This window comes from Cyprinus carpio, chromosome B24 (assembly GCF_018340385.1).
Source record: "Cyprinus carpio isolate SPL01 chromosome B24, ASM1834038v1, whole genome shotgun sequence".
Taxonomy (NCBI): Eukaryota; Metazoa; Chordata; class Actinopteri; order Cypriniformes; family Cyprinidae; genus Cyprinus; species Cyprinus carpio.
The window spans coordinates 23,228,580-23,243,950 of NC_056620.1; the positions used below are offsets into that span (position 1 = coordinate 23,228,580).

General features: G+C 36.1%; 1 protein-coding gene across 2 annotated transcripts; it reads right to left on the minus strand.

Annotated features, from left to right (window-relative positions):
• Positions 1-1,073: 1,073 nt before the first annotated feature.
• On the minus strand, positions 1,074-13,139 carry LOC109085953 (solute carrier family 22 member 17-like). Of its 2 annotated transcripts, XR_006158397.1 has the most exons (11): positions 12,995-13,139; positions 12,066-12,655; positions 10,139-10,242; positions 9,915-10,069; positions 8,650-8,815; positions 7,119-7,225; positions 6,888-6,996; positions 5,319-5,542; positions 3,970-4,081; positions 2,158-2,584; positions 1,074-1,992 (listed from the first exon to the last, which is right to left on the minus strand). XR_006158397.1 is itself a non-coding variant. In XM_042751672.1 (10 exons), exons 2-10 carry the CDS (start codon positions 12,516-12,518, stop codon positions 2,308-2,310), a joined length of 1,707 nt encoding a protein of 568 aa, XP_042607606.1. In that variant the 5' UTR covers positions 12,519-12,655; positions 12,995-13,139; the 3' UTR covers positions 1,074-2,307. The 2 variants fall into 2 exon arrangements, 1 of the variants encoding a protein (XP_042607606.1); XM_042751672.1 differs by having other exon boundaries at positions 1,074-2,584.
• Positions 13,140-15,371: the final 2,232 nt, after the last annotated feature.

A 15,371-nucleotide genomic window follows, 5' to 3' on the forward strand; every position in this document is an offset into this window, starting at 1 on the left:
CCTGGAAAGTGACGCCTATTGATTGAGAATCACAGGTTGGGTCGCAGACAGTTGCACTTCCATTTATGTAACGCAGGGGAACGTTTCACTGAAAGACAAATATAAACAATGGAAGAGTGATGGACTACTTTGGTGTAGTGCAGTTGTGAAACTAAAGCTGTGATGGCCTTGCTCTGATATCCTGTGCATGCGTCCACCATCACAAGACAAGCGAGGCATATGAGGTATTGTCTTTCTTTCGGGTCAGATGTTTGGTTGCCTGCCCAGTTCTGCTGCTTGTGTGCCCCTGTCATGATTATCTTTGAGGTTACACTAATAATACACTAATGCTGATCTAGTTCTCATATGTTTTCATTGCGCATACATTCATCTCATCTCATCTACAACCAAACCCTCAGAGACTTGAAATCTCCCGGCAACAATCTCAAGGATGATTAGTCGATTGATCTACAGGATTTACAGTACGAGAGAGGACACAAGCAGCCAGCTGCCTGAGAATCATAATGGTAATTCAATAGAGCTACGAGGCTAAATTAGTCTCTAGGAGACTACATTTGATATTGTCTGAAATGCATTCGTATTTAAGGTTTCTCATACATTTCAACCAATGATTTAGGACTTTTTCCAAGATAACATTTTAGAGAAATACCACTCTCGGAGGGCAGTTTCTGCTCATAACAAGAAAATCACTAGCAAATCATAAAACATTGCCAAGACAAGGATTTGAATATATTTTCAGGTTTAAAATCCATGGAAACTCTGCATATAGGGAGAAAACTAGTTGATTGATACGCTTTTGATTATTATTCGTGTAAACATTTGGGGGCGCTGTAGTGAAGCTCTGCAGGACAAACACAGACTGATCTTTTTGACCATCACAGAATCAGGAGGCGTTGTCCAGAGGGTTCTTATGCTGAATCATTGGCCTCGTCTCATGAGCTCACCAACAAAAACTGAAGAGCCAAAAATACACAAACCAGCAAAATCCAGAGGTACAACAGAACATTAAACACCAATGTCCAAATGCATTCGGCTTTAGACTTCCAAAGAACAGATTCACCTCTAATAATCACTGTGGTTTTACCAGATTTTATTTGTAATTAGACTTGGTTAAAGATTTAGTATTACAGCATTGTTTAGTAAGTGTTGCGCAATCATCAGATTTATTACTATTATCCTATATTATTCAAGTAGTAGTAGTAATAGTAATAATTAGAATTATTTCTAACAATTCAGAACTATTAAGTGCATTTTAAAGAATCTAACACAAAGACGCATTTACAAGAGAAAGCTACATAACTTGTGTTTCCAATGTTTCTTATCTCAAAAATGCAACAGACAAAATAGAGACAAAGACAAACACAAATCCTGACCGTGTCAACATTCAAATGAACCTGTGCTTTCCTTCCCTCTGCTGTCATACTCTTCAGCAGGTAAGTGACAAAGAAATAAGGGATGCTATGAGCGGTGCGATTTCAATCAGCTTCATTAAAGGAATATTACAGGTTTATTAAGCAACTTAAGCTGTCAAATTACTCCACAAAATTGTCTCTCAGTTTGTATAAAACAGGATCAGTGTGCACAGTAAAGCACTTAAAATGGATGATGCACTAAAGTGTTTAAAATCAGAGATATGAAGCATGTATTTTTTTTTTACAGCGCAAATTCTTATTTTGTTATGTTTTGACAAAAGTTATCACCTGATTGTGCAACAGTCAACAATAAAATCTGGAGTAACTGACAACACGTCCCAGCTTCTGCACATACAACTTAAGTTGCATTCCAATAATACTCCTTTAACAAAGAGTGATGAACATACAATAATAAGTGTTTCTAGTATCATGCCTCAGTGCAATCAGAGTGCACATAAATAATCCTCAGCGATGCGTCGATCAGTCCTGCAGCGGTCCTCTGGGCGTGCCATTCGTAGCAGCAATAAAGTACGAAGAGAACCAATTCCATTCTTCTTCCATCTGGAGTGAGAACTTAAGCCTGTTTTGAAAGGGATAAATATGTTTCAAAACGACCTGTCATTTTGAGCCCTTATCTCATTATTGGTCTAATATATTACTAATAAGTCACCGAATGCTACATGGGTCAGACAATGCTTAATTAAAAGTGTATGCTCTTGTTTAAGCCAAACAAGCGTTTGCATACTCAGTGGACGTGCTTCGGTACCCTTCACCCCCTCACACTTCATGACGGAGTCGACTCCACCGACACGTGTTAGGAATGACTACAAATGCAGGATTATTAGGACGGGCCTCCGAGGTCAGTCCCTCAGTATTTGCGGTTGAAGAGTAAAGGCTAGGTCTCTGGGTTGGGCGTAGCCAGAAGAGGAACGTTATCCCTACGTCTTCGGACCAGCGGAGGACGGCGGTACTGTTCTCCATCCGCCAGCGTCTGTGGAAGGGGTTTGCGTTTGCTCTCCGGGAGCAGCAGGATGGAGAGAACCGCCAGCAGGGCCAGAGACGAGTAGACCACATGGTGCAGAAAGTAGCCGTAGTGATTACGCAGATTCATGAGAGGAGAACTGAGGCGGCCCACGCAACCCAACGCCATGACCGCTCCCACACCACTTCCTCTGTGGACACAAGAGCGGGACATTAAAAGTGTTCCTGTGGCTCAGTGGTAGAGCATTGCGTTAGCAGCTCAAAAGGTCATGGGTTCGATTCCCAGGGAACACGCATACTGTTAAAAAAAAAAAACTGTATAGCCTGAATGCACTGTAAGTCGCTTTGGATAAAAGCATCTGCTAAATGCATAAATGTAAATATATTACTCAGCTATTGGTTGAAGAAAAGTGGAAGCATGATGGAACTTTTGAAGTTGCCTTCACGTGCAATTTAAGTTGTTGTAAATATTAGTTTCCAAATTGGAAATTGGACATTAATGGGCTCTAAAGTTGGGAAAACTCAGATAATCTTGATACCTGAGTTTCAGAATTTGGCAAGCCATAAACTTTGGCAAAGAGAAATTACAGTATATGTATGTTCATAACCATTTGAAGAATACTGGGTAACACTTTACTTAACCCTTATTAAGTAAGGTTATACATAAGGTTTCATAATGCATTATAAGTATTCATTATGTGCATTGTAATACATTATATCTTGTCGTAAATAATTATAACCAAATTTAAAATGCATAGTGTAACAATAAATTGATAAGTGTTATAATGTATTAACTGTGGTTATAATTATTCATGAGATTGTACAGTGCATTATAATGAGGAATAATTAATGCATTAAAACTACTTTTATAATACATTATACATAACGGCTTTAAGTAAAGTGTCCCGGATTATAGTATTTATTTTACACTGTGTGTGAAAACAACATTTATTTGAGCGAAATTCCAATATTTACATGTTGTCGACAGATGGGATGCTACATTTTATTCAAAATCCATTGGATATTCACTAAGCATCTTCAATGCATTTTGACTTTAATAAGATTTCTCCAAGAAACAGGCAAAAATGCATATGTGCTTTATAATTACATTATGCATGCAAATAAGTGAATTGGTCCCTAAGGTGTTACCAATTGAATATTATAACACTGACAACAACATTGCAGGCATTATATTTATGCATCTGGCAAATGCTTTTATCCAGTGCTTTAGGGATTTACATTTTATTACTTCATATTCCCTAGGAATCAAACCCATGACCTTGCCGTTTGTTAGGGTCATGCTCTATCGGCTACAGTATGTGAAAACTCTTAATAAGTGAAAAACTGGTGCAAACTCTTCCCTCTGTTTCATCCCAGGAGAAACACTCTTGGTGGAAAGCCAGAAGAACACAGAAAAGATGCATAAATGGCTCTCTGGAGTCCAGGAGGGATCGTGCTGTTTTCTTGACTCTCTCGTTGTCCATACATTACATGCATTCTGCTGCTTCAAGAGCTAAACTAAGCGTGAGGTGCTGACGGTGTGCTAGTAACCAGCCCCGCGGGAGCGTGTGTTTACCTGATGATGGTGGGCATGACTTCAGCGGTGAACAGAATGGAGAGGGAGGCGGCCGCTTGGGACGAGAACAGGCCCATTATAGAGAACACGGTCATGGCTGACTCACTCAGATCTGCAGGGACACATCCATCACAACATTAGACTTTATAAAGCAAAATGCCTGAAAGAATTAACTGGACAATGTTTGAAACGTGCATTGCTAGCACTTCCCGTGTTACTGCATCCTTATGCTATGCTATATGATTGGTAACTTGCTGTATTCCTAGTTTTAAGCGTTTGCTAAAATAATGCACAGATCTTGCAAAACCTGCCAAGAAAATGTCCAGATCATATTCAACTTTCAAATTTTTTTTTTTTTTTTTTTAAATCCATACACATATATATTAGCATAAAAGAGTCTATTTTTAGACTTTGTTTGCTTTGTGAAATTATTTTCAACAATTAAATGCATTTATAATTAACAATAAAGAACATTTTTCACCACATCTAAGCAAATACTAACTGATGGGAATGTAAAAACCAACGTTTTGATAATAATTCTATGTACTACAAAATATAAAAACCAACGTTTTGGATGGCCACCTACTGTATATTTAAACTTAAATAGAATTGTAAGTATTCTATGTACTTCTACTATGGGATAGTATTTGTTTTAAATATATGCTGTTTATTATAATTATTTTTATAATTCTTTAAAAAAAATCTTTGTGTCCTGGATGATTTGTTAAAGCAAGAAGCTGTGGTTTACAGTGAATTTATAACAGCTAAGGGGCGTTAGGCATGAAGCGGAGAGACTAAAACCCCCTTGTATGTTATAAATTCACTGTAAACCACGGCTTCACGGTGCTTACTGCTTTTATAAAATGGTTATTCCATATACGCAGTAAGGTTTCACAGAATAAAACAGAGCAAATAAAGTGTTATGATATTAATAAAAACTGTATTCTTCCACCAAACAATGTAGTTCCTCAGAAACAGTTGCGGTTGCAACAAAGTGGTTGCCGAGCAACACACAGAAGTAAACAAAGGTGTGTGTTTGTAGAGTAATATACAACAGCTTCGAACACGGCTCAACCAATCAGAATCAAGGACCGGAACTCTCCGTTTTATAAATAAATGTATCACTGGGATTTGTTTATTTTATCCATGACAGTAAAGAGAATCAGGTGAAAAGTGATTGCTCAGAGGTCCCCCCAAAACATTATTTATTATGAAAAATATAAATTTAGTATATTATAAAAATGTTAATATATAAAAAATGATAAAAAAAAAATAAAACGCCTTTTTTGTTTCGATTTGATTTTAGGGTAAAACATCACCAAAAAAAATCCTAAGCAAAAAACACTTACACTCCATGAGTCCGAGCAGGATTAGGGAGGCCAGTCCGGTCAAGGTCATGGCTAGAAGAAGAATCCCACGACGACCAAACCTGTCCACCGTTGCCCAGAGCAACAGCCAGGCCCCGCCCCCTGCACACACAGACAGCAGGTACGTCCAATAGAAACTGGGGGTGAATCCTCTGACATCACCTCTGAAGGAGCTGTAGCAGTGACTGATGCCATGAGAGATGAACCTGAACACAAGAAACACTTCAACATACAATCAAACAAGACAGAAATATAGGAATACATACAAAAATACATGTAAATGTTGAACCAAATCTGGCAATATTTAAATAAAGAAACAAAGGCTTGTGGGATAAATAAATTAATGCATAAATAAATGACAATTAAAAGAATGAAAATAAATATATAAACAATCAATAAAAAAAAAAAATCAGGACTAAATTATTTCCAAAAATTTATTTTAGTTTTAGCATTTATTCCTTTATTTTTTATTACATGTATTATTATTTTATTTATTTTTATAACCTCCATATTTCTCCAGTGTCAAATACGACATTCAACTGAAAATATACAGTAAATATGTTTGGAAACATTACTATTTTTAATGTTTTTGAAAGAAGTCTCTTCTGCTCATCAAGCCTGCATTTATTTGATCAAAAATACAGAAAAAAACAGTAATATTGTGAAATATTATTACAACTTAAAATAATAGTTTTCTATTTGAATATACTTTTAAAAAAAAATGCCTTATTCCTGTGATGCAAAGCTGAATTTTCAGCATCATTACTCCAGCCTTCAGTGTCATATGTAACATCCAGTCCATCACATGATCATTTAGAAATCATTCTAATATTCTGATTTATTATGAGTGTTGGAAACAGTTCTGCTGTCTAATATATTTGATGAATAAAAGGTTAAAAAGAACTGCATTTATTCAAAAAAAAAAAAATCTAATATATTCTAATAATATATTTTCTTTACAATCACTTTTTATCAATTTAACACATCCTTGCTGAATAAAAGTATTGATTTTATTTAAAAAATAAAAATAAAATAAAAATTACTGACCAGTAGTGTATATTGTTATTACAAAATATTTATATTTTAAAAACATAGCTTATTTTTTTTTTTTTTTTACTTTTTATTCATCAAAGTATCCTAAAAAAGTATCACATGTTCTGAAAAAATATTAAGCAGCAGAACTGTTTCCAACTTTGATAATGAATCATCATATTAGAATGATTTCTAAAGGATCATGTGATAATGATCCTAAAAATTCAGCTTTGCATCACAGAAATAAATGATAATTTAAAGTATAATAAATTTAAAAACAATTATTTTAAATTGTAATAATATTTCACAATATTACTGTTTTTTCTGTATTTTTGATCAAATAAATGCAGGCTTGATGAGCAGAAGAAACTTCTTTCAAAAACATTAAAAATAGTAATCTTTCCAAACTTTTGGTCTGTACTGTATTTTTTTATTTTGGTATCTTGATGTTACTCTAACACCCAAAACTGGATCATTTAAGCACACTAGGCAAGATGTTTATCAGCAGGAATGACTTACGAAGTGAATCCCAGCACACACAGGTTTTTCCAGATGTTTCTGCTATGAAGCAGCTCTGGAAAAGACAGACGAGGACGTCCAGGAGACGAGGACAACTCCGTGTCCAACTCTGCATCATCACACACAAGAATGCACAGTTTGTTCCTTGAGAACCCAACTGATAATAGACGGAAAAACTGTGTTTGCAATCATTTTCCAGCGTCAGCAAGAGCAAGCTGTTTTTAGACTGACCCGAGAAGCTGTCGTCATCTCTCTGCCGCTCGCTGAAGGAATTCATGTCCCCCGTTTTCTCAGAGAGCAGAAGCCAGCGCGGAGATTCGGGAAACACTCCCGGGATCCTGAAGACAGACAAACACATCTTTAAATGCCAGCTAAAAGAGCAGCTTCATGCATTAATAGCATCATCTGTTTAACAAACAGCACAACTGGGAGAAGCGACACCGTCTGTAGTCACAGAGACGAAGATGATTCATCATTACTAACGAGCGCTAATGTGCGCTGGCTGCGCTCAGAGCTCTGAAGCTTCTCGGGGGATTTCAGATCAATATTTCTGAATGATGCTGAAGGAGCAGTCGCTCTGCATTGAGGCTGATGAAGTGCTGAAAAGCCTCTGTTCCCAGCTGTGACAGTGTTTAGTAACACTAGAGATACTGTCCACAGCAGTGAAGGCCTGGTCTGCATTAAAATAAATCACCTACAAATGTGTTTTTCAGAAAGCAGCTCGTAGAACTGGTCTCAGGTCACAGAAAGGTCACTTATATTATCAGGTCAGTGCTTTCTTACATTATAATTCTCTAACATCAAGTGTTTTTTTTTTATCACTTGCAAACTTTTTGTTTGGATTTCTGTGATGATCTGAATATTGTTTTGTGAATTTGTGTACCTCAAAGGGTAGAGCATGATACAGCATATGTTGATTAAAAACCCTGAATGCAATTTAAGTCACTTTGAATAAAAAAATCAGACCAAATGCATAAACGTACATTTTTCAGTACCAATTTAAGTACCATGGCAAAAACACCGTTTTTTGATTATTTGAGGGGGAAAAAATGATTTTATATATATATATATATATATATATATATATATATATATATATATATATATATATATATATATATATATATATACACACACACGCACGCAATATATTTTATAATGATATATTATTTTAGTATCATTGAGAAATTATTATAATTATTTTTTTAATATGTAACTGAATTTTTATTCTAATATTTTCTATTAAACTTTCTATTAAAATATTATTCTATTAAATTTTCTATTAATAAAATATAATTATTATATTATTTTAAATTTAATAATTTATTTCAATTTTATTTATTTTCAAATTAGAAATTGAGTCTTGGCAGCAACATTTTAAATTGTTTTTATTTTTTTTACAAGTATCAATTTTTTAATGGTTTTATTTTTTAGTTTCCAGTTAATTCTAATAACCCTGATATATTAATATATATATATATATATATATATATATATATATATATATATATATATATAACATTTTATTAGCATAAATAATTCATTTAATAATAACTCAATAAATAACAAAAAATATTTTTTGTTTTATTTAAGTAAACATTGGTTTAAAAGGGTAAATTAAAAAAAAAAAAAAAAAAAAAATTGTATTTCCATGTTAATCTCTGTGAAGCTACTTTCTAACAGGTGCACCTCTAATAGTGACGTATCAAGTATACAAACCAAAAACCACATGATCAATAGGCGTCATGCATCATGGACAAACCCGTAGCACAGGAACAAGGACAGAGGAGCCGCTCCGGTTCCTAACAGGCCCCTCCAGGAGCCGCAGCCGAGGGCCACAGCCAGCAGCAGGAGCTCACCCCCAAACACGGTCAGACCGGACATCATCGTGGCCAGCAGCCGCAGCGACGGGTCACACAGTTCCAGACCTACAGCCACACAGCTTTTAAAGTCACTAACAGAAAGCATCCGAGCGTTTCATATTCAGGCTACGCACAGTGATACAGTATGTGTGTACTTCTGTAGCTCTAGATGCTTAAAATATCATCTACACTGCAATACATGAGGTTCCTCCTCAGTCTGTTTGGGTTGTGTTCCAGCACAGTTATCTCAACATTTTTAAATCAAGGTACATTAACTTAAGAAGTCATTTTGAAAAAAGTTATCAAAATTAAGGCAAGATGTATAGGGTAAAAATATTTAACTAATAGATATACTTACATTATTGATTGCGTGATTACATTAAGACATGCAAACAATTTTCTGAACACAGAATGTGTTAAAATGTGAAAATAAAGTGAAACCGATATATCTTGATTTAACCCTTGTGCATCAATTAAAAAAAGTCCATAGTGGACAAAAATGTCCATTTCACAAATCTCAGAAAAATTTGAAGCTTGGAAGCAGAGTTACGTTTGGTCTAATTTTAAAGAAGACCCATGGCAGAGTAAAAAAAAGTTAGAGGTTTAAGTTTATGAAAATTATTAATGAACAATATTTTATATGAAATATATATTTTCTGAAACATGTTGAACTCTATACCTGCTAAATGTAAATGCGCTGTGTTCCGAATTTGAGGTTGATATCTCAAAAAATGAGCTTTCAGGAGGATTTTGTTTGGGTGCAGTACCGAATTTCACCATTAGATGCCAGCAAAACTCTGCTGGTGCACACAAGTGGTTGCGTTAGTGATTTGCAGCAGAGTTTTTCTCTCTCAGATATTACAAGCACACACACAATTATAGCTGCATTATTTATCCAGTTGGCTCTATAATATACAGAAGCAGAAAACAGGAATAAAGCGAGTATTTGCTTTATAGGCACCATCCGGTAAAAACAGAATGAAAGCCTATTAACAAAAATATCATCATTTTACAGTTAAATGGCAATGCAATTAAAAATAGCAGTTTTAATGGGGACGTTTTTGTCCTTAAGGTCCTAAGGTTGCACAAGGGTTAAGACTGTGTGATCCCTTCTTGCAGCGTAACATCACGACGCTCTGACGTTCATCACTTGTGTTTGACTTACGTGTGACGTACAGCGTGAGGAAGACGCCGGCGCTCGCCGCGGCCAGACAGAAGCGTATGGTGATGAAGACGGGCGGCGAGGGCGACACACACACCAGCACCCCGAACACCACCGCCAGCGTCAGAGACACCAGCAGAGACTTGTGTCTGCCGAGCCTAAACACACAACAACCCAATAAACACTGCAGCGACCCACACACAACACACCCACGAGACGCCGCTCACCGGTCAGCCGTGTAGCCCAGACACACACAGCCTGTCAGCGTCCCCAGGATGAAGCACACCTCCTCGACCGGAACCAGCCAGTACCGCGAACACACCAGATCCCACTGCCGACCACAGGAAGTCAGGACACAACAGACAGGAAGTCAGCTGTTGTTTGGTAGCAGTGGCATGCAAACACAACTGGTGATTTTAAAAGACTTCCTGTTCACAAGAACGAACGCTGTGAGCTCTGAAGACTCGTGAGTTCCTGTTTTCTTCCATGCAAACAAGTTATATGTCAGAACTTTAAAATCTGGCATTCTTACTGTTCACTAAAACTGAAACTGTTAAAAAAAAAATTTGTTTTGTTTTGTTTATTGAAATAAATCTGTAATAAAATAAAATATTAATCTTAAACAAAAACTATAAATGTTGAAATGTTAAAGTAGTAAAATTATTAAAACAAATAAAAAATATAAAAAAAAATATTCATATTTGATTTGTACAAAGAAGTCTGAAGCGCATTACAAAATTACTAAAACTTAAATTCAAAATGATTATATATATATACATACACACACTAAAATATAAAAACTACATTAAAAACTTTGCTTTGGCAACTAAATGAAATAAGTTTACACACTAAAATGACTAAATCTAAAACTGAAATAATCATCAAAGCTATAGAAATATACGTTATATAAGTTAATTAAAAAAAACTAGATGTATAACTAAGTAACTATACATAGACAGATATATAGAAATACATAGAGCCTATACAGAAATTATATATATATATATACTGTATATTTGTATAAATACTAAAAATGACCTAAAAACTTTAGGTTGGCTTGAGAAAGCATAGCTTGAAAGTTTAAATCCATAGTGTTTTCAAATAAAATTAAAAATATTGAAAACTGTTAATTGGAAAAAACATTAAATGTATATATATATATATTAGGGCTGTCAAATGATTAATCGCGATTAATCGCATCCAAAATAAAAGTTTTGTTTACATAATATATGTGTGTATACTGTGTAAATTTATTATGTATATATAAATACACACACATGCATGTATATATTTAAGAAGAATATGTTATGTTTATATATTAAATATATTTATATAGAATATAAAATATAAGAATATAAATATATAAATGTATATACATGTAAATATTTTCTAAATATATAATTTATGTGTGTGTATTTATATATACATAATAAATATACCCTGTACACATACATATATTATGTAAACAAAACTTTTATTTTGGATGCGATTAATCGCGATTAATCATTTGACAGCACTAATATATATATATATATATATATATATATATATAAACAGAATCTTATTTTATTTTAGTAAGTTGTTAAGACAGCATTTTCTAAATTTTTTGTTACATTTATTTACAAAAATTTACTAAAGCTGAAACAAAAATGGCTAAAAAACAAATGAACTAAAATGAAATAAAGACCAATAAAATCAAGCTACAATTCTAAGAACAAATTCCATTTGGCTAAATTAGATGTAATTAAATTAAAATTATGATAAATATATTATAGTAATAACTTTTGCAGTGATCAGAGGCTATCAAGCTCCAAAAAGGACCAAAAAAAGCCCCAAATGTCATTCAAAGATGCATCACATCAGGTTTGTGGTGATGAACTTTACACTGATGCATCACACGAGTCTCCCACGATGAGTGCATAGTGAAGATTAAGTGTCAAATAAAACCACATTTAAAAATATCTGCAAAAATATTCCATCTATTAATATACACTATATTGCCAAATGCATGTCCTAGTGCACAGGGTTGATTACTTTAATGCTTTAGCATTAAGATTTGAAAATACTCAAGTAGTCAATCCTGTTTATTAAAAGGGGGTGTCCCAATACTTTTGGAAATATAGTGTACTTATTAGTTCAAAAGTGTCGGCCCACCTCTGTGACGATGTTATTGGTCAGGCCTTCGGTGACGTTGTAGTCGTATCCAGCGTCGCAGTCCTTCACACACGACTGTGTGCCGTTCACCAGCGTGTGCTTGCACTGGGACAGATCTCCGGCTCTCTTCTCCGTCCTCACGGAGCCGTTGGTCAGCTGAGGGGCGGACGAGGGTCGCGGGAGACGACAGCAGAAGGCCGGGGACAGGGTCAGGAGCGGGTCGGAGGACAGCAGGAACGCCAGGAAGAGGTTGGGAAGAATGGAGAGAGCGATGAGGAGCCGCTGCTTCTTACGGCCCAGAGCCAGAACCATGACCTCTCCGGTGGGCGGCAGAGCGGGCGGCAGGGGCAGCGAGGACGGGGCGGGAGACGAGAGCGTGGGGGAGGACGGGAGCGAGGGAGGGGGGGGAGGACACGGGGACGGGGAGGCCAGCGGGGACGGGGGTGACGTCATGGTTCGGACTGAAGCTGCGCCACAGAGGACGCAGGTGAAGAGAGAGAGAGAGAGAGAGAGAGAGAGACTAGTCTGTGTCTGTGTCTCTCACTCTCTCTCTTCCTCTGCTCACCCCGAGACACACGAGCAGAGATAACCTGCAGAAGACAAGCATACATCAAATCAGAGACAGATGTGATACATAAACAACAGAGAGATATGATAGCTATATATAACAGATAGATAGTGTTTAACAATAGATGAAAGCATAACATGAATGAGTGAAACTAAAGAATAAAGATCAAAAGTGACAAACTGATGGAAGAGTAAAGAGGAGTGAAATGAAAGGGTTGGAGGGATGCGAGTGTTATGTAAGTTATGGAAACCATATGCAATATAAAGAAAACCCAAAGAATATAAACATGAATGCGATTCTGAACATCATCTATAAGTCCTGATATTAAAATGACTTTATTTTTAAAAACCTGAATGTTTACCTGCTACTGCAGATGAGCTGCTGATCCCATCAGCTGAACTCCAGCACATCCACACTGAAGAAGAAGATGATGATGACGTCGCTTCACGCGTTTTATTCGCCGCGCGGGACCCCAGACAAACGCGTTAAATGGTGGTAGATGAAGCCTGGATGCCGCTGCTCCAGAGATGAAGGCCATGGACGGAAGCAGATCCCCGGCTCGAGACGCGGACAGGGCGGAGAAACTGGCGGAGTGTTTCGGAAAGCGTCGGGAACTCTCGGACAGTATCGGAAACATTATTCAAAGACGCAGCTGCAGTACAGCCACGCGGCCACACGAGGGAGCCATTTATCACATAAACATGATTTACTGAACTTCACACCATGCACTAAAGTACAGTATAGTGCGGTGTTTCTCAGCTGGTGGGTCGCGGAGAGTCCTGCCAAAGAAACAACATCAACAACAACACAAAAAACGTAGTTCTTATTGTTTTTCTGATCCGAGCCTTTGATTTTAAAAGACGTGCGTGAAAGCTGTCGACAATTCTGTCAGATGCAGTATCTGCGGTCAGATGAGATGCTGACCGGTTTAATGTCAGTGTCTTTATTCTATCGTTATTTTCGTAATTTATGAAATAAAATAAAAAAAAGTCTCTCACCTCAGAGAAGCGAAGTGTTCAGTAGCACGCGCTGTATATCACTTCACTAAAGCGCAGAAACTACGAGTATGCAGCGCGTGAAATAAAAGTACAGTACTGATAAACCACATACTAACTGTACTGATGGGAAGGTCTTTATTTAATCGTAATTGTGCTTTTTTTATTCTTTTTACAATTTATATATATATATATATATATATATATATATATATATATATATATATATATATATATATATATATATATGGTATAGTGCATAGTATGCAGTACAGTAGTATCACTATATATTGTATACAGTGCAGACTATACATTATATATTGCTTACTATTAAAAATAGTACATTAAGAGAGTAGATAATTGATGCATGCAGTATGAAATCTGCATAGTACGTGAGTTTTCTGCATGCATGATGAAATGCATCCTACAGTTTGTCAAAAAAGTGAAGTATACAACAAGGAACTCCTGTACAAATCCAGTTTTGTGTAAAATTTTGTTCAAGTCAGTGTAAAGTCAAATCAAGGGCATTGCATTGTGGGATACAGCATCTCAAAGTGTGCTCTGGATGCCACTGCACATGCTGAATCATAAGAGGTCATCTGGGTATTAATATATATTAATATAATACTGTACACACAGGAATGCATTAATTATTTTATTTGATGAAGCACAAATATGCGATGCTCAATTAATATAAGCTCATTAAACGGCACGTATATGAATAATGCAAAATGCTGTTAAATACTTTTAGATGAAGTATAGCATGCCACACTGTTTTATATCATCATATGTGTGACCCTGCACCACAAAACCAGTCAGAAGGGTCAATTTTATTCAAAATTGAGATGTATGCATCATCTGAAAGCTGAATGAATAATCTCTCCATTGATGTATGGTTTGTTAGGAGGACAATATTTGTCTGAGATACAACTATTTGAAAATCTGGAATCTGAGGGTGCAAAAAAATCTAAATATTGAGAAAATCATCTTTAAAGTTGTTCAAATGAAGTTCTTAGCAATGCATATTACTAATCAAAAATTAAGTTTTGATATATTTATGGTAGGAAATGGAACATGGAACATGATCTTAATATCATAATGATTTTTGGCATAAAATAAAAATCAATAATTTTGACCCATACAATGTATTTTTGGCTATTGCTACAAATATACCCCAGAGATTTAAGACTGCTTTTGTGCTCCAGGGACACATATCATGCTATTCTGGTGCTAGCATCTGATGCAATTATATTTTATAAGTGTAACCTTTGCAACTGTGTGTCTTGAATGTCCCCATGTATAAATTTTTTTATATATTACATTAAAAAAGAGCTTACAATTGATTGATGCATGTATCATGATTGTAACGCAATGCTGTTCTATGAGGTACCATATGTTGTCTGTACACACGATCTTGGTTCAAGGCGATCAGGTGTTGAGTTCGGATCTCTGCCTGTTCTCTTGCACTGTTGAGTAACAGAGCCTCGGTTGAAACACACTCTTTCCTAACCCTGTGGCCAGATTTCAGGTCTGGGGCCGCAGATTGCCCCACAGAATCCAGTTACAACACACAAACGCCAACAGTCGTGCGAATGAATGAACGTCAGGGTTGGCTCTAGTGGACGTGTCGCGCAGGTTCAGTGTTATCAGCCGCAGTCATCTGCATCCCTAAGAGATAAAGCCGTGTCCTCTGCCTGCAGTGGAAGCCACAGGAAGACCGAACGGCTCTGTGCAATGATGCTA

Bases quoted from the DNA above. Each gene is read 5' to 3' on its own strand.
- LOC109085953 (XM_042751672.1), bottom strand. From the start codon at position 12,518: ATGACGTCACCCCCGTCCCCGCTGGCCTCCCCGTCCCCGTGTCCTCCC. The intron at 10,243-12,065 runs GTGGGCCGACAC...TGTGGTCGGCAG, and splicing joins CCAATAACATCGTCACAGAG to TGGGATCTGGTGTGTTCGCG. The intron at 4,082-5,318 runs GTAAGTGTTTTT...GTGTCCCTGCAG, and splicing joins CCTGCTCGGACTCATGGAGT to ATCTGAGTGAGTCAGCCATG.